The sequence below is a fragment of the Chroicocephalus ridibundus genome, chromosome 4 (assembly GCF_963924245.1).
Source record: "Chroicocephalus ridibundus chromosome 4, bChrRid1.1, whole genome shotgun sequence".
In the NCBI taxonomy this organism is placed as follows: Eukaryota; Metazoa; Chordata; class Aves; order Charadriiformes; family Laridae; genus Chroicocephalus; species Chroicocephalus ridibundus.
The window spans coordinates 51,843,886-51,867,919 of record NC_086287.1 but is presented as its reverse complement, the minus strand read 5'-3'; the positions used below and the strand labels follow the sequence as shown (position 1 = coordinate 51,867,919).

General features: G+C 42.6%; 1 protein-coding gene across 2 annotated transcripts in view; it reads left to right on the top strand.

Annotated features, from left to right (window-relative positions):
* Nucleotides 1–5,291: 5,291 nt before the first annotated feature.
* The window catches only part of LDLRAD3 (low density lipoprotein receptor class A domain containing 3), a 111,420-nt gene continuing 92,677 nt past the window's right edge, over nucleotides 5,292–24,034 (top strand). For both annotated transcript variants that reach the window (XM_063333767.1, XM_063333766.1), the window contains exon 1: nucleotides 5,292–5,400. In XM_063333767.1, the coding sequence (XP_063189837.1) occupies nucleotides 5,367–5,400 (34 nt within the window). In that variant the 5' untranslated portion in view covers nucleotides 5,292–5,366. The remainder of the gene's footprint in view (nucleotides 5,401–24,034) is intronic.

Below are 24,034 nucleotides of genomic sequence, written 5' to 3'. Positions count from 1 at the left end.
CAGAAGGTGCCTCTCTGCAGATTGTACAAAGAATAAAATGAAAATGAATGGGCCAGAGCTTCAGGGCCTTCCCTTTCCATAGCACTAGGACAGAAAAGCCAGCGGCTATTGTAGAGCAAGGAGTTTCTGCACATTTTCTATCGTGCCGAGCCCAGAGCCTGGCAGGAGAGGAGGATTTAACACTTAAGCTAGTTTAGTTTGTACAAGCAGAACATCCCTGATTGGGTCTGTCATAATATACTCTTTCTGGGTACTCACTGAAACCCTTTTTACATGCAGAATATAGAGTAGCTTGAATCTGCAGACACCGGTCCTAGTATTAACCGTTCGCATGCCTCAGGCAGCTGTGAGGAGTGAGCTCCTGGGAGCACAGAGGCAGGCCACGGCAGCTGAGCGGATGCCTAAATCCAAGCCTGGCACTTCTGGAGCTCAAGGAAAGGTGTGTTAGTTTGTCCAGGTGCCTCCTGTCACTGCAGGCTCTGGAGCCCCTGGTAAGCAGGGGATGGGGGAGACTTGTCTCACTCACTCTTTGAGCTCCATCATAGTTCAATTTGCTTTTTGAGAAGACTGACAATGTAATGCCACATGTCTGAGAACTGTGCCTTACTTTTGATTTGATCCTTATGTTTTCAACCGGCATAGTGATGAGGACCACATAAATGCATACACATACCTTTGTCTGTTAAGATGTTAGAAGCATACGAGTGATGTGAGGGAATCTGAACGCCTATTATGACTCCTCCGTTGAAAACTAATATCTTACTCTGTTTTCTAAAGAGAATAATGTTGCAACAGTCAGGAGAGATTCAAGCTTGATGCAGAGCTAAAGATCAAAATGTTGCAAAGCCATAACGGAGGTGAATTCTAATGGATATAGGCTGATATGCTAATATACCTGTTTAACTTGATAGATGTTAATGATGATGAGAAATTTGTAAATGTATTTGGATCTACATTTATCATTTTGCTGCAATATATTAAAAATGGGATTATTATTATTTTGAATCCACGAAAAAGATGTTGCTAAGCACAGCTCTCAACTCCCTGGCTTGCTAAGTGGCAGTTCACTCATATACAAAATACTGCAATAAATTATTACAGATTTTCATCCTTAATTAACACAGTCCTGACTTTTCATCATCATCAATCCTGTCACTTGGGCATGACACATATAAATGACTAGAATTAATTTTTTTCAGAGCACTATTTCCAGATGGAAGACAGCAAATTTAGATTGCATCTAGAGACATTATTGCATGTTGCTCTTTTGCCTCAAACCAGTGTGAACTCCCTAAAAAACAACTTCCAGCTTCTAAGAATGATTGTGAAGTTAAATATGAGTTATATACTGAGCTGGTTAGAAACGAGAAATGAAAAATCTGAGCTTCAGCTAACAACATGCTGAGCACTGGTACCTCCTAGAAAGGTCAGGTTTTCTTGGAGATACAGATCCCCCGCAATATACTTAGGAATAATCCTTGCCCCCCAGAGTAAGAACCGGCAAGTCTGCCAGTATGAGTTGAACACTACGTCATCTACAATAACCTAAAAAGAGCACTCTTGAGGTTAATAATAATTGGCAGAGATTAGTTTCAATAAATATCTGGATAATTTTTTTCATAGGAAACCCTTTATGTTATTGGTTATCTTTCTTCTGGGCATCTCAAAAGAATATGTAACCAAAAAGGGGTTAAATCCCACAATCCTGCTAGCAGGTTTGCATTATGAAGATTAAATGCCTACCCTTTGGCAGCAGGGTAACATGGACAATAACAGTAATTTATTGTTAAGAGGGATACCCTCACACCTGTTCTACTGTCATCAGACACCCAAACTTTGACAGTTTGCTAAAAAGCACCTGATTTATTCACAGATTTGCCAGAAAGAAATTTCTAAGTAGAACAGACTGCATGTGGATGGAGAGAATGATTGTGTATCTCTTACACCTAATTCGGCACCCACACAAGAGTGTACTCACGCAGGGCATCCCCAGCCTCCTTAGTATTTCCATTACATCTGTCCCTCCTTCAGCTTCCTGAAGCCACCTGCAACCTTCTCGTGGAAGAGTGCAACTACATGGGCCATGTGGACACTGCCGTCCCATGCAGTTTTATTAAATGCTGTTTGATGTCAGGAGATTGGGATGTTTATAAATCAGAGGACTGACGATTCCATTTCAAGATAGGGCAGAAGGTGAAGCTGCATTTGGAAATTAAAATCCAGCAGCAAAATTCCACATCTTTTAGAGCAGTAAAGGAAGCACCAGAAACTTTGGCTAGTAGCAATTGTGCTAATATAAACGGCCCTTCTCTGACAAGCCTGGCTCTGACGAAAATTTCCATTTCTAGCCCTTAGCCATTGTGCACAAAGCTACAATAAGTGGCTTTCTCATAGCAGATTCTGCCAAGACCACAGGCCAAGCGCAGTTCTTCATTACTTCAGCATAATTTACTATGAAGCCAACAGACGCAATTAAATAATCTTTTTTCAGGGTATATTCCTTGTTTGTTGGCTGGTACCCTGCATTACAGGTAGGCATTTAGAATCTAGCCACATTCTGAGCAATGTGAAATTATTTATTTATCCTTGCAATACCTTTGTGGTGTACATGTAGTTTCATCAAGAGTCAGAGCATGGATTGACAAGAGTGACTTGCTCAAGGCCCCACAAAGTCTGCAACAGAGCTGGGATCACATGTTGCATCCAACTACAAAACTAGAAATCCACCCCGGAGATATGAAGGCAGTTCATATAAGGGTAAAGTGAACCAGGGTGTGTATTGTTGACCTGAGGTCTGTGGTGCACTCAGTTACAAATAGTCAGACCTTGTGTTTGCTGGCTAATCTAGTTTGAAGTTTGCTAGTGTTTAATTAGAATATAGGATAGGCTGTGGTGATCAAACACAGGGCTCAGCTACATTGGTCCAGCCCCTTTTATCCTCTTTTCCCTTTATTTTCCCATGTATTTTTCTCCTCAGTCCACCTCAAACCTTCCCTTTCCCCTGCTTTGGTCTTTGCCCTAAACATTGTATAGTAAGTCTTAGATGTTCCCAAAATGCTGTTGCCATTGCATGCATTAATGTGGCCTATAACATAGGCAACAACCACCTCTAGTTTGCGAGGCATTGGGGAGTTTCTTGGTTGACTTATCTTGGCAGGCTTCACACCAGGTAACAAGGTCTAATCAGTCTTCTCTGATGTGTTTGGGAGCAGCCAATGTGTGGTGTGCCCCATTTTCCCTGATGAGGTTACTGAGATTTCTCTGTCTTTGCTCTCCTTGCATCTTTCTGTTTACGGGCATTACACTTTTAATCACATAACCCAACACCCACAAGGTGACGAGAAATCACCCTGGACCCTTTATCCTGTGCTGACTAAGCGACTGAGGTGAAAGAAATGCTTTTACAGCCTGAGAGCTTCCCACTTAGTCGCTTAGCAAACTAGAAGATCTTGCTTTTTGGTAACTGCCAAGGAGGAACACATCCACCTTGTTTTGCCTTTTAACCCCTGTTGCTGCCTGTAGTCAGAATGAGTTAGCTGGAGCTCACTGAGTGGTAAGATGGGTCACGCTGGGTCATAACACTGGGAGCCTGAGCAGGATGGGCAGTGGCTGGGGATTGTGTCCTTGCAGGTAGAAGAAATTCCTACAGCCACATCCTTCAGAGGTCAGAAACCACTCCTCCGTCTCAAACGCCCTTCTGAAAACTAGTTTCCAAACTGACTTCCATGTGTGAATTAGCTATCAGGGGATAAAATACCATTAAAGGACTAACAGAAGGTAAATCTAGATATTCAGATAAAAGTTTGATTTTAAATAAAAAATTAAATTAATCCTTCCAAGTGGTGTGAAATCCCTGTCAATAAATCTCCTCAAGCTCCTCCGACTACATTAAACATGAATTGTAAGAATTCTGCTTGAACCAGTATTTTTGTCCAGCTTAGCTGAGCACAATTTTAGAAATCGTTTGGCAGCTTTTTACCGTTATAAACTGGATTTAATTCTTAGCTAAAATACCTTCTGCACTAAGCCTTCCTCTTCAGCTATTAAATACATGCTGCAAGCTTTTTAGAGAGTTAAACTTTATTCTATACACATGATCTACTTATGTGCTTGACACATACACGGGAGAATACTTTACAACTAAAAGGTACCGCTTAATGAACAGGCAGCGATTTTCCCATAAAAGCAGAATGGCTCACATGCTAATGTGCATTTCTTCACTCCTTGTTATTATATACTGAAAAATAATGTTCCTTCAAACACGGCCCGCTCCTCCTCCCATTGAAGTCAAGTGGGATCAGGATTGGGCCCCTAGAACTGGAAATGCAATTTAAGTTTCCTAAATGCTGGGTTTCAGAGCTTTATCAAGGATATTAAATTCCAGAGGCTAGCTCTGATTGACTGGCTATAATGAAAATGTCTCTTGTCTTCCAGTTAGGGAATGAAGATGAGAGGAACATGCATCAGGGGCTGGGAAAGGAGGCTTTTTGAGAACATACCCCTTTCTTACTGCAGAAGGGGCAGAGCGAACATTTAAGCACCTTATGAAGGTACAGCCTGTCCACAGGGGTGCAGCTCTGACCTCTGACTCTTCCAGGCCTCGTTAAAGGGCTCCCACCCGCTACTACACAGCGCAGGGTTTGTTGTGTGACAACACATATATGTGCCACCACAACCTTCCACGGTTCTGAAAACTGGCTGTAGGTGTCTGTTGGGCAACAGATCTGAGAAAGATGAGGCGGCTCTCAGTGGTTCAGTGTGCTGCTGTGATGTGCTGTGGGTATCTGGCTGGTGGTCGCCAGCAAGAGCTTCCCAGTGCCATCGGCCAGGCTGGAACCGAGCTGTGCGACCCGCAGGGCGGATCGGCAGCGGACAGCCATGCAACAAGAGGCCGGGTCACTGGTCCGGCCTGCAGGGCCGGCACGCTCGGCGACAACTCGAGCCGCGCTGCCCGCCTTCCCGGGGTGACTCTGCGGGGCAGACCCAATCGGGGCCCCATTCATCGGGGCTCCCGGACGGGCTTTCCCGGCTGAGAGGGCGGGCAACGACGCCCACGGGCCTGCAGCCCCCCGCGAGCTTCCCCGGCCGGTTCCCGGGCCCGGGGCGTGGCCCCGCGCCGGTCCCTCAGCGGCGCCGCGGGCGCAGGCCCCGCCCGGGCTGGGGTGCCGTGAGCCGCCGGCGGGCCGGGGCGGCTGCAGCAGCGGGTGGGCACGACCGGCGGCCGGGGCGGGGCGGGGCGGCGGCGGGCACCGCCCTCGGGCCCTCCCACCGCCCGCCCTCCGCCCCACCGCCCCCGGCCGCAAGCTCCGTCGGGGCCGGACTGGCGGAGCAGCCTCGAAGTTTGCGGAGCGGCCGGCGCCGCGGCCATGTGGCTGCTGTGGCTGCTGCTGGGCTCGGCGGGTGAGTGCGGGCGGTGGCGGCGTCCCGGGGCGCTGCCCGGGAGCGAGGGGGTGTGCTCCGGTCGGCGGAGGAGGGCGCCGGGGCCTCCCCGCCTCCCGCCGCCCCCCCTCAGCGGCTCGTTGCGGGCCGGGCAGGGGTCGCCGCCGGCCTTCACTCCCCTCGGCTCCTCTCCCCTCCCCCTGGCGGGCAGGGCGCGGGGCACCGCCTGCCCCACGGCTCGCTGGGTGGGCCGGGCCGGGCGGGGATGCCTAGGGCGGGGGCGTGCGCGCGTCTCCGCCCCCTCAGGGCGTGCTCGAGGTGGTCCCGGCGCCCCGCCGGGGGTGTGTGCGGCCGGCGTGAGGCGAGGCGCTGGGAGGGCGGGATGGTTCCGGGGCGGGCACCTCTGGGCCGAGTCGGGCGTCGAAGCCGCCGCCGAGACGAAGGGGCTGCGGCCCCGCTGGTGCAGCTTGGGCTGGGCCGACCCGCGCCCCTTCTGCCCTCTGAGGCCTTCCCGGGGCGGAGGCGGCCGCCGCCGCGGGTGCAGCAGAGCCTCCGCCGGTGGGCAGGCGGGCTGGGCTGGGGGACCGCGGCGGCCTCTGTCCGGTGCACCGCCGGGGTCCGTGCACCCGAGCGAAATGCTCGGGTCCTGCCTGGCTTCACTTGGAGTGTTGAAGGGCAATTTCCTACTTTTTATTCGTGTTCATCTTTGTAGAAACTCTTTTTTCCCCCCACCATCAGCATATGTCTGTCAAAGTCGCCAAGTTGATGATATTTTGTGCAGCTTTGCTGCAGGTGTGAATTATTTCTGCAACATGATCTTAGCGGGCGCTTTTCCAGACAGTGTAAGTAGCCTGGCTGCGTACTGCTGTGTCTGTTTCCGAATCGCGCCTGGGCGATGAAGTGATGACACGCAGTGGGTAAAAGTCAGATTATCAAGTTCAGTTTCTTTTTTTCCTCTTTTTTGAAGAGTATTTGTTGTCATGAAGAATTGGTAAGTTTCACAGCTTCTGTGATAAAACTTTGTTTGGAGTTTGGTGTAGATGGAGGAAGGATGTAGGAAGGAGGAGAAGCGTAATAGGACTCAAGATTTTCGAAATTACACAACTGCAAACTTCAGCTGCAACATTCATCAGTCTTTTGTAGGTTTGGGTGCCTTTGCAAAAGTATTTCAGTAGTTCCTTTTTTGGAAAGCCTGAGGCAAAGTTCAGGTTTGTTTACCTAGATTGTGTTGCCTTCTTATTAATTTCAGTTTTACTACAGTAATGTTGCCAAAATTTCACCTAGTTATTCATAGCAAGATACATGTTTCCATTCGTTGAATATATTTGCTTGTAATAGCACCCTTAGATTAACATGGAGGGTTCCATGCTATAAGATACTAATCTTTATATACGAAGATTTCCCAGCCACTTGCCCCCCATGTTCCTGTTCCACCTGGGCCTGGGGGCGGTGACCAAGAAGACCCGTTTCTTGTATGGAGGTTAGTACTTTGGCTTTTTGACTGCAAACTGCTGGTTTTGCACAACAGTTACCCTGCTGTTACTTAACCAGAGGCTCTGGCTTACTTTTGGGCAGATTCAAAGAGCTTTCTGAAACCTTTTTTTTAATGTTTTCTGTTTTTCTTTTGAAGAATAGATTATGGGGTCTTTGGAGATTTGCTTTTTAAATGTTGCTTCCTCTGTATATTTGGCACGCCTGCAAGCTTCCAACAGGGAGAATAAGTTTGTCTCTGCCTGGCCTTCACTCTGTTTTGAACTTTAGTTCTGATAATTCATGAAAATATTTCTTTTCCTACTGAGTCTTTTTCTGGGTACAGATGGGAAGCCTTGCAACCCTGGGGATCAATTCAGTTAACAGAAAATAAACACTATATAATGTCTCTGTCTAAACAGTTGTTCTGTTAGCATGCAGAAGAAACTGTTGACTTGGATTGTGATAGTGAAAATTTGCAAGGCAAAGTTTGATCTGTTATTTGCATCTTTATTCTTAATATTACAGTTGAGTCAAATAGTGCTTTTGATCCTGAAAGACTTTATCTGCATGGGAAAGGTTTTATCTTGTTATGATATATAGTATGAACTTATACCAGGCTGATTTAATTTCAGTTTTTAATTGCAACTGATAACTAATCAAAAAGAGGCTATTTATCTGAAGCTTTAACCTCTGTTCCCCGCACAGGAGCTCCCCGATTCCCTTGCTTTCCTTTTCAGCTCCCTGCCTCGTTGCAAGTCTCATCAAGCTCTCAGGTGCATGCAAACACATGCACACCCAGCCTCTTTCATCTCTCTGTGCTTTTGCCAGTATAAGCAGGTTGTGCTTACCTCTGGTCCCCTCCTGCTGCCCTGCGTGTGCCATAGTGTGACCCAGTTCCCAGTGCTTTGCTTTGGCTCAGTGTCAGCCCAGGAGTTCCTGGATGTGGGTTAGGTCCTGCAAGGATTCCAGTTACCAGCTTAGATTAACAACATTACTGGGTTAAGTTAATGTAGAAGAACGTTTGTTAGTTAGAAAACAGACATCTCTGTTTATATTCTTCCACAGTTTGTATTACTTAAGTAATACAAGCTGAGCTACGCACAGTTACAGCGAATTTAGGAAAGGATTGCTCCAGACAATTGCACGTACATTATAGCTGAATAAACCAATAAAATGTAAACAGTCCCTAAAAGAAAAATGAGCTCTCTGTAATCCTGACTACCACTGTGCTATATCTTCAAGACACAACTTTTTTTTTATTCAAAGGAACCTAAATCTACTGAATACATTTTGAAGATAGATTTATGTAATTTTTTTTTTATTTAACCTGTATATTGTCCATTAAGGAGAGAAATGATGGTAAGAGTCACAAATATTTAGCTAAATGAACTGCTTTTAAAAAGTATGATTACAAAGTGAGCGGAAAAAGATTACTTTTTTTGTCAACTACAAACCTTCCTGTTTTAGTTATGAAGTAGGTCTTAAAAATATCAATCTTCAACTGGCTGGAAAGTCAGAATGCAGTGCACAGCTGGAATTCCTGAGTGTGATCCCCGAGATGTCACAGTTCAGTGTAAGGACCTTTCTAATGCGTAAGCCAAATATATAATGCAGATATTATACGTCTTAAAATGTACTCAACTTGCTCTGTATTAAGGGGAGGCTTTTGTGTCTTGTTCCCGACAGTCTTTTGGTCTAACACTGTTGGCATTGGGGCCCTGTTCCACAGACAGCATAAACATGCAGGGCCACACATGTGCTTTCATCACAATTTGCAACTACATCTCGAAAGCCCAGAAAAAAAAACACAAAACCAACATCCCCAAAATCAAGCAGGGGTAGGAGCTGCTTAAAGAGTGATATTTACCACAGTAATCTGCATTGTGTGATGTCCACTAGCCTGGAGAAGAGAGGGCTCCAGGGAGACCTTATAGCGGCCTTCCAGTACCTGAAGGGGGCCTACAAGAAAGCTGGGGAGGGGCTGTTTGCAAGGGCGTGTAGTGAGAGGACCAGGGGCAATGGTTTTAAACTAGAGCAGGGCAGGTTTAGATTAGACATTAGGAAGAAGTTCTTTACAATGAGGGTGGTGAGACACTGGAACAGGTTGCCCAGAGAGGTGGTGAAGGCCCCATCCCTGGAGACATTCAAGGCCAGGCTGGATGAGGCTCTGAGCAACCTGATCTAGTTGAAGATGTCCCTGCTTACTGCAGGGGGGTTGGACTAGATGACCTTTAAGGGTGCCTTCCAACCCAACACCTTCTGTGATGCTACTAAGGAAATACCTAGTATTTTCTTACATGGATGTTCATTTGTACTGACATTCAGAGGTATTGCTTTTGGTAGAATTTCTTTACTCTATGTACCGCATGGGAAGAGCACTGCTGAACACTGTTCTGCTCTATTGCTATATAAGTAGAGAGAACAAGAAAACCACTGTCTACTTGAAGACTTGCGTCTGTCCTATGTATACAGTACATCTATTTCACGTTTTTGATGCAATCCTCTCTAAGTCTTGTGCTGCAGCTTGTCTCTCTCAGTACACAAGCCAGCTGTGGGTTTGTGTAGCGCATCCGTGCGTTCAAGATGGACAAGGATTCTTTGAGCTTTGGCAAGTCAAGAAACTGGACAAAGTAATAGGAAAGAGGTGATACACAACAAGCATTGGGTATTTACTGAAGATGTTAAGTCTGCCAGTGGTTGAGCATCTGGGAAGTACTAAACTTAGTGCAAAGCTGCACAACCATGCTGGGGAGAATGTTTTGGATTTCTTGCAGAAGCCAGTGCCCACAGACACATTCTCTCAGATCAGTTTCTGGTTATCAGATGTTTGATAGTTGAGGATGTTGTCAGATTTTACTCTTGCAAGTATGTTTTTGGTGCTGGGACTGAAGTAAGCAGGTGATGACTTTGTTGATTTCATGTAAACTTCAGGGATTTTGAATAGGGTCAGGGAAAGGGACACGTCCTTGGCTGGACTTCCATAGGTTCCTGTTGCCCCTTAGGTGTGGGGAGCTGCAGGGCCCAGAAGCTTCCAGCCATTGTATCCTGCTTAAGATAACTGCTACAATGGTAACCAGCACTTGCCAAGGGCTGTGAGGGTGAAAGCATGATTGCAATGTTGCAGTCACATGTTGTGATAGGAAGTGAAGATTGCTGACTATAAAATAGGTAATAAAAAATGCACCTTTTGTACAAATGTGAAATAAAATGTTATAAGCTTACAGTCACTCTGTGATGCCTGATACCTTGGGAGGCTAGAAAGCTCCATACTTCTTTGGATTAAAATTTTCCTGGTGATACTATAATGTTTATTGTGACAACAGTAACCTGCATCTTATTTCCATTTGTATGCTGATTATCTACCAGGTGAGAAATGAAATTGCTCCCTTAGCTGTAAATCTGGTGGACTGTAACAGGGAGATGACCATTTGTTAGGCAGCATGATGAAATGAGATGAGGTTTAAGCATCTTTGTTTCAGAGCAGTAATGTAGGAATGCCTAATACAAAATTAATTTATCACCTGTGGACAGACTTTGTTTTGTCTTTTGTTTTGTTTTTTCTTTTTCTCCAAACTGGTAAATCTTACCAGAATAGTTTCTGTGATGTGTCCTGTCCTGTGGTTGCTCTGTCTGTGAGCAGAAAAGCAGTAATGGAGCAGGTCTGAAAAATCTGTAGCGTGAGATCTGCTGTTACGATAGCAGTGCTCTCCATTTCAGTATCTTGCCCGTTGTGGAAGCTAGTGATGAGTTTTATGAATTGGTCGTAATGCTTGTAGGCTGTCGTTGTTCGGTTGTCCTACCTACTGCAGACTGAAGCTGTGGATGTCCTGCTTTTGGTAGAAGGCACTCTGTGATAAGTATTTAAACTGGCATTTTCAGAGTTTGAACTTGAAAACAGTTTCATTATCAGCAGGTAGGTTTTGAAGATGAGAGGGGAGAAGGATCTTATGTCTCAAGATTGTTCTTCGTTATGGGCGTTTTTGTCTTTTCAAGTATTAAAGCAAAACTCTTCTGCTCTGGCAAGATATCATAACAGCATATGCTAAGATGCAGAGTGGAACATTTCAAGTGAAACCAGTTTTAATGAAGTGAAACATTGAATTACAAACTGTCCTTTGCCTGAAATGTAAGTAGATCATGGCTGAAAGTAATTGTATAGTCAGCCATTAGTATAATCAGTTTATCATAAATTTACTGATTGCTGAAGAATTTTTGAGGGGGAGCTCATATGTATTTAAAAAAACCCAAAACAACACCAAAGATGAAAATTTAAACAAATAGTGTAAGAAAAGCAAACAAAAAACTTGGCAAACACCCCTGCAGAAAGCATTTAATTAAATTAGTATCTCTTATAATGAAAATTCTAACTTATATGATCCATGGAGGTTTGCATTTGCTGTGGGCTGTGTATCCAGATACTTGCTTATTTGACATGTAGAAACTTGTTGAACTGCAGTAACTTGATCGTGTGTTTGTTTTTTTTCATAGTGCCTCTTATGCTCGTAAAATTGTCAGATTAAAAGGCAGTTTAGACCAACCTGATGTTGCATGCAGCGTGGCTGTCAGGACAGAAAAGCCCTTTTAAGGGAGAAGATGGTGTAATGCTAATTGATTTTGGTGTGTGTTTGTGTTTTAATTTGCACATGGGAGATGTTGAGGCAGTGAGGAGATTTCTAAATGGAGCCATTGGTCTCTCTGCTTGTTCTTGTTTTTGGCTACTTGCACAGATATTCCCATCTTGATTGCAGAGGAGCTTTTGGAATCAGATACCTAATTTAGCTGCAGCTTGTAGAAGTATGTCCTCTTTGAAAGGCTGAGAGAAATAATAGGTAGTTCCTTTTACTGTGAGAGATGTGTTGAAGGACTGGGGAATCGTGTGGGTGGATAATCAAAAGGGCCCAGATGAACAAAATCAAAATGGAAATAATTTGTGGGAGGGCGGCTGGTGAGAACTTTCTTCTCTGTGATCCTTAAGCCTTCTTCCTGCCATGGCCTGGACAACTGTGAACTTGGGCACGATTAAAAGATATCAAGCAAAGTTGCTTTTTGTGTATGAGTAAATGGTTGTGTGAGTTGCTATGTCACAGTGTGCGACAAGTCACAGTAATCAGGGGGCTGAGCTAACGAGTGGAAGGTGATGTGGCTGTGAAATTCAGCTAAAATGATCTCTGTACCGTAAGAATAAGCTTTTAACCCACTGTGTGGGATCATTTAGGATTAGGGGCTGATGAACTCATAGCAGATCCGGGGAGGTCCTGATACTGTGTCCTCTTAGCCAGGAGGTTTCAGATTTAAAATGGATTTAATATCTCTCAGGTAGCCTGAGGCTTAATTTATTAAAGGTTGGGAAGTGGTTGAATAAGTTGAATGTGGTAGAAGTGTGCTGTTGTGTTATAAAATAATTTACTTCAATAGGACTAAGATTACAATTTTTTTTCAGGTTTTAGTGCTATATTTTGTATTGGTGTGTTTTTTTTCTTTTAAATTAAAGGAAAATCCCCAAGTGCCATACCTTGCTGTGAGTCTCTGGTGTCAGGATCTGCTTAGACAATTATTCCATACAGCTCCTGGGGAACGTGATGGGGGAGATTCCTGACTTGGGGTTCTTTTATTGAAGATTTTAGATGGAAACCAATTACAACAGATGAGGTAGCCTATGTTGGTCTGTTTTGAAACAGCTGGGTCTGTTGGATGAAAAGTTCAATCTTAAGTAATGTTTTCCTGTGGAGTTTTATATCTGATTTTGATAAAATGCAGTAATGTTACTGCAGCAAGTAGGTTGTTGTCCCATTAAACACTAAGATGTGAATTCTGGCTACTAAGTATGGCTTTGTGCTCAGACTCCTTAATTCCTTGGAGACCTTTCTCTTTCTTTATAGATTTTGCATGAATTTATCGCTTCAGTTGTTAACAAGTGAGATGATGGTTATAGCTCCAGACAGAATGCAGTTGCCAGCCCTGTCTGTGTCAACTGAAGACTTGTACTCTGCTGGGCAAAGCTGTTCAGGGTCTTAGTGCTGCAGTATCTACTCCAGGTGGCATTACTGATCAGCACTATGACTTTGGTCAAGATCTGTTTCCTTCCTCCTGGTACTCACTTCCCTTTTACCTGTTTAATCAGGTTTTTTTTGGACACCAACTCTCTTTCTTTGCATCTTTCTTTTATGGTATTAGTGCTACCCTAATTTTAGTCAAGCTATACACTACAAATAACAACAGGCATATCTTTCTACAGTTCAAAATAGCTCTTTGCCTTAAAGAAATGTTCTGTCTTGGTGGTAGGTGTCGGATGCAAGATAAGTAGATTTTTCCTGATATGATGAGTTTTTCTCAAGTATTCCTGTTTTTCCTTTCTCTTTTTTGTTGTTATACTGAAGTCATTAAGATTCTTCAAACAGAGGAGTTTTAGGTTTAGAAGAATGTGAAACATAATATGACACAAAAATTGATGTAATTATGAAAAGCCATGTATTGGCAAGTTGCACTTTTTTCCCCTCCTTGTGGAAGGTAGGGCGAGAGTTGGCAACTTGTAGTACTGTTATGTGTCCAGGCTTCCCTTCATAGGTAACCTGTTGTGCAGTACTGTATTGAACCTGCTAGCTAATAGCTGCTTCACAGGGAATGTGGTCATTGCCCACACATGGCTACAGAAGGGAATGGATGCCTGGGGGAAACATAGTGACAAAGGATGAGGAAAAGGCTGAGGTACTTAATGCCTTCTTTGCCTCCATCTTTAATACTAAGACCAGTTGTTCTCCAAGTATCCAGCATCCTGAGCTGGGAGACAGGGAACAGAATGAAGCCCCCACAATCCAAGAGGAAATCATTAGTGACCTGCTGCCACCACTTAGATACACACAACTCTGTGTGGCCAGATGACGTCCATCCAAGGGTACTGAGGGAGCTGGCAGAAGTGATCACCAAGCTGCTTTCAATCATTTACGAGCAGTCCTGGCTAATCACAGAGGTCCCAGTTGACCAGAAGTTAGCAAATGCAACACCCACCTACAGGAAGGTTGGAAGGAGGATCTGGGGAACTAGAGGCCTGTCAGTCTGACCTTGGTGCCTGGGAAAGTTATGGAGCAGATCATCTTGGGTGACATCATGTGGCACTGTCCTGGTTCTGTCAGGGATAGGGTTAATTTTCACTAGAAGCTGGGACAGGACACAGCTGGGATGGCTGACCCAAACTAGCCAAAGGGGTATTTGATACCATTGTGTTGTCCTGCTCAGTATATAGCTGCAGGAGCTGGCCGGGGCGGGGGTAGGAATTGCCACCCTGGAGCAGGCTGAGCTTTCTGGGGTCTGATCAATAAGTGGTTGTTCATTAATCGTGTTTTGTATCTTCCTTTATCAGTATTATTGTTGTTTTCCGCTTTCCTTTCAGGTAGTTGTGGAGAGCAATAAGGTCTCCCCTCAGCCTCCTTTTCTCCAGACTGAACAACCCCAGCTCCCTCAGCCACTCCTCATATGACTTGTGCTCCAGACCCCTCACCAGCTTTGTTGCCCTTCTCTGCACATGCTCCAGCACATCAGTGTCTTTTTTTTTTTGTGGTGACTGGACACACAACGCCAGGTGTGCGTGTATAAGTGTCTAAATAATTTGTAAATGAGGACACTGTTAGAAAGACTGATACATAATATGCTACAGGAGTTCCTCATGTTGTTAAATATGCAGAGTAGCTCTACTTTGCATCACCTGCCAAAGTACCTCAGTTCTTCATGAACAGATAAATTGATAGAGACAGCACTTACAACCTCTGAATGAAACACATTGCAGTCAATGAACTTCAAAGGCAAAATAACTCTTCTAACTTGCTAACCAGTCTCCTGTCAATGGCACAAGTTGCTCTTGCAGCTAGGGCCAAAAGTATGTCATCTTAAGAGCTGGGTGGAACTGCACACTACTAAAACGAATACATGGTCTAACTGGAACCTTAAGTGCATGTATTTTGACTTGAGGAGAATGGCTATCTATCAGAAGAATTTGGGGCTCTGATGCTGATTTTGTATGTGTGATCTTGGGGATGGGGGACTAAATCTTCCATGATCTGAACAACAGTAAGAAACATGTCTTACCAAGGACTTGGCATACCAGACTACAGCTTTGCTTTTTCGGGTAAGTGGAAAGACATAATACAGATGCTGAGATCAAAATCTGCTCAGGCTGGCAGAATGCAAACTGCGCTCCTGAAATCCTGGAGTCTGGAAGAACTGTACTTACCACTCAATCAGTTTTAAAAGATTAAGTCATTAAACTAATTAGGCATAATTCAAAATTGGCTAACAAGCAACAACAGTGTGTTTGCGGTGATTGCTGTCTAGTCAAACTCAAAAAAGGCTTTTCTTTTTTTTTTTTTTTTCTATTAAGACAGGCTTTTAAAAGGTGCAAAGAAGGTGGAGGGGGACAAAAAAAATCCCAGTGGCTGATGTTAGTCACATCTCTTAATAAAGTGCTGGCTGAATTTCAAATACCTGATTGTGAGCAAAATAAAAGCCTGTATGGAGTTACAGGTAGAATGGAAAAAACAAACACACACCACCACTGTGAACTTTTAAATGAACAGATCATTCAGTTTACCATGTAACTGAGGTTCTGCATGTTAAACTTGCCCTTTATTAAATCAAGTCCTGTTGGAATTCTGATTTACGTCCTCTAAGAAATTATTGTTTGCTAGCCCTTTCTTAAAAGGTGAGATCTACCTCCACTTGTTAGGCATTTTCAATCTTGTGAATGTACTGGCTTTGAATATCAGCAAGTATGAAGGTAAGAGAAAATCAAAGCTCTGTAGTATTTCAGCCTATGAGCTCTAAAACTAACCACAAGTGTTTGTCCTTTCACAGTCAGATGGAGGGCTTCCCCTTAGATCTGCCAAGCAGTATGTGAGTTTTAGGAACCAATTCTTTTTCGCTCCTCTGAAAAAGGAGCCACCATGTGCAATGAACAAATCAGGACTAAATATTAACAGCATACCTGGAAGATAAAAAGAATGTTGGTAGTAGAGTTGCTAAGAGTATTTATAAATAATACGAATTGGCAGTACCACTTGTACCCTGAAAATCTTCCATGAGGAGTGCTAGGTTCTAAATTGCAAGTTTGAGGTAGAGTGATGTTGTCAGCTTTTTTTTTTATTTTCCTATAAGGGTTGGTGACAGCATCACGCTTTTTTGAAACGTTTTCATTGCAGTCTTTCTCTTCCACAATCATTTCAGTGACCTTATTTCATATGAATTATGTGTCCATTAAAGGTAAGAGCACAATAGCCACTTTTCTTCCTCCTTACAGTTTTTATAAAATGTAGAAACAAAATGGTTTACAGCATAATTTCGTATTTGTACTGCAACTTCAAGTGATTTTCTTTTTGAAGTGACTGCCCTTTTCAACAACAGAGATATTAGTAGACACTTCATAGAGAACAACTGATTCGAAGTTCTTGGATGTAGGCTCTTTTGAGGTAACACGTAAAAGTGTTTGTCTCTTAGTTACATCAACAGAGTCCACCCAAATGTAGTGGGTACTTGATGACATTGATTTGCACAGCTATACCTTTTCGGTCTCACTTTTTTAATATAGTATAGAAAGCTTTTGCCATTCTTATGCAAAACTATGCATATTAGTTACAGCAGAAATGCCCAGTGTCTCTTCCCGCAGCAGCTTTGATAACTTTCAGGATTTCAAAGTTAAAGGCTCTCTACTTATTAATGACTTCTGCAAGAGTTAGACTTTGGTGTCTAATCAGATTGGATATCCTTAAAATTTCTAATGGGATCCTTGAAAATCTGCCAAGGGACTATATCGGTTTTCTGATGAATTGTTTTAATGGAGCTCTGCCTCGCTATTTGGTTAACAGTCTTCAGGGTAGCCTCAGGCTGCTTACTTACCAATATCCTGGTGTTATCTGTTGATAAATGTCCACCTTATTGGAGCTTAATGGCCAATTAGCAGAGTCAAATGAAATCTGAAAATACAAAAAGCATTTCTGATCACTGGCAAGGCTATTCTTGTCCTAACTGAAGTTGAATCCAGAGTCGCTGACCTGCTGACTGCCACGGCTCCTTGTAAGTAGTCTCATGGGGAAACTGTGTTCAGCTTGTGAAGCACGGTTTAGCTATTTTTTCCCTGCAGTGTCGGTGCTTCTTGTGTTTGCTCATCAACAGTTGCAAAATTAGGCAGCTTGCTTTTGTGAACAGACTTTCCCATTTAAGAAGTGATCAATGTGACTTCCTTTGGGCCTGTATCAAAGGGACCTGTATAAGGTCCGTGGGATCGTGTTAAAGTTGCACTTACACTTCTGAAATACCTGGTGGTTAGCTCTGTTTTGGATAGGAAGCATGTCTGATATGGGATATCTGAAAGGAGCAGTAACTTTTGGGAGATAGGGCGCTCTTTCCACCTTTGCCAGCCTGGCCCTTGAAGGTGGGATGAATTGGGTGTTTGCAAACATGAGCCTTCCGAGGGACTTTGCACATCCCTATAAGAAAACTAACTTGGCATAGGTTTAGTAAATATTCCAGTGGTGTTTACTTCAGTTTGGAAGGACTGTATTGGCCTATTGTTTTGGAAAAAATGTGTTATTGAAATGCTGTAGTAAATGTTTTGGTTAGAGAACAGTTTGAGTGACCACACTTTAAAGTGGTTTTTCCCTGGCTCAAATTTTGCTGCTCTTTACTTTGAACGCAGCCTTTCTTCTCTTCCTTTTTTCCTCGTTTCTCCCCCTTTCTTTTTCCCCTTGTTGCCGTGAAATGGTAGTAAGATGTGGTTACTGAAATTATTGAATTTTGTACGTGGAGCACTCACTGTGCCTCTCTGAAGTGGCAATATTTTACAAGTGAGTAGTAAGGGCACAGATGAGTAGGGCACAGATCGAGGTGATGTGCGATCACGTACAAACAGAACTACAATAACATCCTGTAGATAACAGTGATACTTGGCAGTGCATAACATCAGGCAAATTGTTTGCTGTCTGCCTTACTCTGTGCCTTACTTGAAATGGAGATACCAGTTAGCCACCTCAGTTTCTTTAGTTTCATAAATGCTGGTAAATGCTCAGTTCCCAAAGTGAGAGTCATCAGTAATTCATGATCACTTAATTGCTGTAACTGATTTCTGATTTATTTGTTAAGTAGGACGCTAGGAAATGGTATGTTTCCCCTGTCAGTTCCCCTTCACTGCGTTTGCCAGTGTTTTGTGGGGAGTTGTCCACGTGCCTTTTCATTCTTCTTCCATGAATGCTTTGCTCTAGGGCTACAATAAAACTGGAGGAGTTCACAAACAGAACGGGGCAAACAGCATCAGATGGAGTCATGGGTTTGTTTTTTTTTTTTTTTTTTGCAACAGCAGCATGTCCAAGAAAGGCTGAACTGCAGAAAGGCTGGAGTTGGAGTGTACTTGACACTGTCACTGTGTGTGTGACTGACAGTGACTGACACTGTCACTGTGTCACTTCTGTTTCTCTTACTCGTTCAGATAGAGAGGCTTCTCCTGGACTGCTGTCTTTTCTTCCTGCTGGTGTTCAAAATGTTCAAAGTCTGCTACTTTTGTCTGATGCTGTTGTCTATAACATTGGCTGAGAAGGCTGTTTCAGTTGTCCCTTTTATATCCCTATTTTGAATCATGTGTGAGCTATTTCTAATGGTTTTTCATCATAATGGGACTACATAGTTTTGGAGTGGGTGGCAGTTGTATTTATGTTTTGCTTTCTTTATTTGAGGAATGTACTTTAAATTGTACCATCAGAGATGAGGATTTGATTTTCCTTGCAGGGTTTCCTGCAAAAGGGCGAGCACCTCCAGTGTCGAGGGTGGAGTATGGCAGATTTCTTTTCTGGCAGCTGTTTGGACACTAGAGAGGGGAGCTTTAAAATAGATGTCCTGGAAAATATGTGGTGCTTGTTTTTATTAGCATAGGATAGTCTCTGCTCTATGTAAGATGGGAACTAAAATACAAATGAAAGTAGTGGAGTATCACAGTCTTACCCAGAAATAAGAGGTGGGGGAGGACTACTGGTTTATCTACATAGTTTATCCCCTAGGGCTGCTGTAAGCATCTTTCATCTGCTTTGTTGGATGAAGGTCCAAAGGTAAGTAACTACAACAGGACTTTAATCATAGTATCTTCTGATTGCTTTTTTGCAGTTTGGGACTTTGTCTTTATGTTGCAGAATCTGAACTGTTTAACACCTGTGTAGGGTTTGGCATTGCAAAATGTGCTCCAAAACTATGCTACATCCTAAAAGACAGCACACGGTCTGTTGGAGCATGTCCTTCATCCGAGTCTGGTTTGCCAAGGAGGCATTAGAAGGGAATGTGTTGTTTTGGTTTTTTTGTGTTTTCTTTTTTTTTTTTGTATAAACATGCATAGCTTCCAAATGGATTCACTTCTATCTTAAAAACATATAAAGAATTACTTTGTTTACTATTTTTATATATTTTTGAGGCTGTGTATCCCAATTCTTCTCCTCTTTAAATGAATTTACATGGATATGTTTCAGTGCATGAACTCTCTGTTTTAAAATGCTATGAATATAAAAATGAATTGACAACCCAGTTCTCAGAAATAAGTTTGTGGTTTGTTTTTTTTTTTTTTTTTGTTTTGAGGTGTTTCGATGTCTTTAAACTTCACTGAAATGACAAGTCTGGAAAGAATGTCACTGTCGCTAAACTGTTTTTTGGGATTCCCTAAAGACTGCTTCATTCTTATTTCAATTTCCAGTTAGCAAACTTCCTTTAAAAAGTGTTGGTTTTAAGATGAAATGTCAAATGCTGAAATTTCATTGAAACTGAAAGAAGTTAATCTTTTCAGTCAGCTGCACTTTGTTCTGTTCACAATGTTACTCTTACCTCTCCTTGGTGGAAGAGGAGGGAAATAACTGGACACAAAAGATGCTGTTACTCGAGTGGAGAGTTTTCCATTGAGGAATTGTTAAAACTGAGAGTTTTGACTTGAATTTGTGCAGCTAGGATATCTTGAGTGGTAATGTACCTGCACAATATGTTCCGAAATCTCTTCTTTTATGTCTCACAGAAAAATTTGTTGTAAACTTTTCTAGGCAGCAAATTGAGAAGGGGAAAATTTTAATTTTAATGTCTCAGTACAATGGCTTAAACTTTCACTTTTCACAAACAAAATGCTTGATTCTGTGCTCCCTTTCACCAATGAGATAGTAACAGCTTCAGAGGAGCAACTCCAATGTAAAAGTGATGCAACAGAAGGAGGAATCGAGACATGGGCTGGTCTATGGGAAAAGAGTAATTAGTGTTCGTTTTCCAGTGGCACACTGAGTTTTGTGCTCTGTTTGGGGAATACATGGGGAGAAGGAAGCCTATTCTCTCGATACATTTAAAGTTTTACTGTGGTTTTCATCTTGCCATGCAAAATTTTTTCTGCTAATTTATGGTTTTGATCACGAAGCACCTCTTACCATGTGCTACTTGGTGACAAGGTGCTTCTGAAACACAGAAGGTATGCTGACATACTGGAAGAGTTGTGGTGTCACCTGACTCTGTCAGTTGCTGTGAATGATATGACAGTCTGCTGTGTCTGAGCATGAGAAATGTCATCCAGGTACCCAAGCCTATTGTGTCAGTATTGTCTAGCCCCTCCTGAAACACGTTGTTTATAGGGCTATCTGAAATACACTGCAAAATTCTTAATGGGCACTCAGATAATGACAGTAGTGAAGCTGCAAAGTTACCTTGCTGGTAGCAGTCTCTTTGAGAAAGTCTTCCTGCCTTTGGGACGAACCTTCCTGACTGCTGTGGGATACTCTGTACCATTGGCAGTAGATTATTTTAGAGGAAGTAAGAAATTAATTTTCCCTAGAGACCACATTTCTTTGGCATTGGATTTCCGATTGTATCTTCTTTACAGCCTCCAGCTAGCTGAGAGGACTTGTGTTGTCACTGCTGCTTGTTCCTTGCGTGTTGCCTTTTCTTCTCTTTGGAGTTGGCATATGGCATGTTATGGATTAGCTGCTGATCTTATGAGTAATCTTAGTGACCGCATAAGTGGAAAGGAAGCAAGAACTTAAATCATCAGGTTGAGGACATCGGAGTTTGGGATATTGTATCATAGACATGTTCAGGTGTCCTTCTTTGAGTTCACACATGGAATGAACTTGTGTTATTTAGTGGTGATACCAAGTTTGTGCAGTCATCAGCCATAATGCAGTCAATACTTAAAGCATTCCTTTTGAATTTATTTATTTGCAGGTCTGGAGAAAACACAGCCATAGTGCAAAGACCTAGTGGATAATTTAAGTGCTGTTGGCTGAGCCACATCATCTGCTTTGTGTATGAAACACATGGATGTGGTGTAGGACAGTTAAAGCCTGTGTTGTATGTGCCAAGAACCAAATTGGTTGGTGCTAGATTCCTGGGCAAGTTTTAGCATTGCGTTGTATTTTCTGTATCTTAGTTTTCCCTTTATGCTTTCAGTTAGTTCACAGAATATGGGTCAGTGTACATGGTCAAAAGTAATATTATTTTTGTGTTAACTTCCTGAATCAGAAATACCCATATACGTAACTTGCAGCGAAGCAATGAGTGCATAAATCTTTCCTTTCGATGTTATATTCTGTTTGAATATGCGAAAATTAATTGCGACCTGTAGTAATCGCATTCAGCCGTTTTTGAGAGATTAAAAAAACTAAGTTAAAGGAATTGTATTTATCAATTGAGCTTCACACCTTTTTCCTTTTTAAAAGGGACTAACCCTTGAACAAAGGAGAAGCAAAGACAATTGAAGAGAAGTGCTTTCAATATAATGGACAACTACACAGTTAATTTCTCCTGCAACCACTCCAGTTACATGGCCATTAACAGTTAAATTATTGATGAAGGATCGCTGAAGGAAGCTGCTCCTGGCGGTTGGCTATCCTCTATCCTCTGTGCTAATCACCAGGGTCACAGGAGTCTCATTGCACATGAAGCAGTGTGAGAAGCAGACGCTTTCTTACAGCCTTGAAGTGGAGAACACAGCTGAGTTGTTGAGGTCTTTCACAGAACTCAGTTTTTGTAGTTCTTGAATGCAAGGAATTTACTTTTACGTTACAATTAATGATGAACATCCTCTTGAATGCTGGCAAACAAAGGCCTGTTTGGAACAAATCAGTCTGGGAGGCATTTGTATGGGTCTCTGAAAACAGAACAGCTTGGTGTATTGTGTAATATATGAGGTCACAGGTTATCCAGTGACATCACCTGTCTCATGATGGTGCTTATCCTGTGTGCTAGACAGTATTGCTTATTGTCTTCTGCTAATGTGTAGTGTCTCCTGTTAACAGGATGGTATAGCTGTCCTGTTAAATTGCTGTGACAGGGTGTCACTAAGCATTAGTGTTTGTAAAGAGGAAATTGCCCTTTCTTGGAAGCATCTTGAAGGATAGTGACATTTTTTGTTTGTAATAAAGACAAGGTTAAAAAAGGTCCCGAATTCATGGTCTACATGATCTAAGTGCAGGTTTCATCTTCTTGGCCAAATATTTTTGCCTTAGTAAGAGTGATATTTGTACTAACGTACTGATCTTCATATGCTTCAGTAATTTGCCAGTATTGGGAAGTGAAGGGAAAATTTAGGGAAGATAATTGTGTTAAATGAAAGCCCCCTCCTACTCCTTTTGTAGGAGGAAAGTCTTTGCTCTTGTTAAATATTTTTTTTCCCATTTGCTTTGCATCTTGTCTGAAGTGTGTGGTCTCTTTCTGAAGTGTTTAGCGAAGTTACAGCAAGGTCTATGTTTCCTCAAAGAGCTTTGTACCTCACCTGTGAGGCATTTTTCTCTGATCCTAATGAAGTGGATTCAGAGAAGAGAGAAAACCTCACATATGGATGACTGCAGTTTACCTGGCTTTCTCACTGGGAAGGTGGGAGCTGTGACTCTGCAGCTCTTTGATGGAAGATCTGAACAGATCTTGGCTTTTAAGAAAAGTAGAAATTATTCAGTAGTTGGGAATCAAAATTAAGTAAATGAGTCTATGAACAATTGCGGGTGACTTTTTAAGGATCTTTATTGCTGTTTCCCTAGGAGAAAAATGAGTTTTGAATGTTCAGCAAGATTCCCATTCTCTTAAATATGGGCCTGTGTGTTTAAAGCAAGGGTATGTGTGGCAGTGGCTCCAGTGCTGAGAGACTGCATATCTTAGTAAGTCTGGAATAAGTCTGCTTAGGTACTTCATTAGAAAATCTAAACCAAAATGAGTAGCAGCCAGTATGGGATGCGAGTGGGTTGAGACATTGTTCTGTCAAGTAAGAACTAGAGTTATCGTAAGAGCAGTGATGCACAGACACAATAGCTCATGAAATGCAAAGGCTGGAGCCTGCTTTGCTTGTTCGCTGATGTTGTGCTCTTGTGTTAAGTGGACTAGGAGAAACCTTGGCTAGTGCCTGCAGGCGTTACACTCAGTGGTCTATTTTGATGGCAGTGGCTGTCAGTCTGGCACTATATATTACCTACCAAAGCGACCTTAAAAATATCTATTATGTACAGTTTTCATTGTCTTCTGAACTTCTTGTGTGTGGGAATGACAGAAAGGAGGGTGCAAATGTGGATGTGATAGTGGAGAGACACAGTTAGAGCTAGACAGTTGCTGATTTCGTGGGGCTGTAAAAGAAACTTGAACATAGTTGTCACAGAGAAAATATGTTCAGCCTTTCCTTGTATTCAAAAGATGTCTCTTCCTGCTTGCTTTATCTTATGCAGATTTGATAGCTGCTTTGCTTGGCACTAGTGATTCTGTGCTCATCGATCTGAAAGAAATGACTGTTGAAACTCAGAAATGCACACTTTTGAGCTGTGCTGCCTTTGTCATTATCCAGTCAATACAGTCTGCTTTTTCTTCTTTCTTTCCAGAGATTAGGGGGAAATAGACAAGCTTTCATGAAGTGTGATATCATTCTTCTAATTCTGATTAATCAAATACAGTCTCTACTAGCAAAAAAAGCACGATGTGTGAGACCTGCTATTCTAAATTTACACCCTGCAATTTTCAGGCATTAGTTGCCACTAAATTGGTAGGGTGACTGGAGCCAAATATACCTGCTTTGCAATTATATCTGCTGGGTTGGTATTTATGGGAATGGCCACCTAGGCCAATGAGACTCAAAATTAACCCTTAATGGCAACATGTTGAAACTGCTGTTTCATTAGTGTGTTCATCAAGGCTCTCAAGAACCTCTATTATGGCC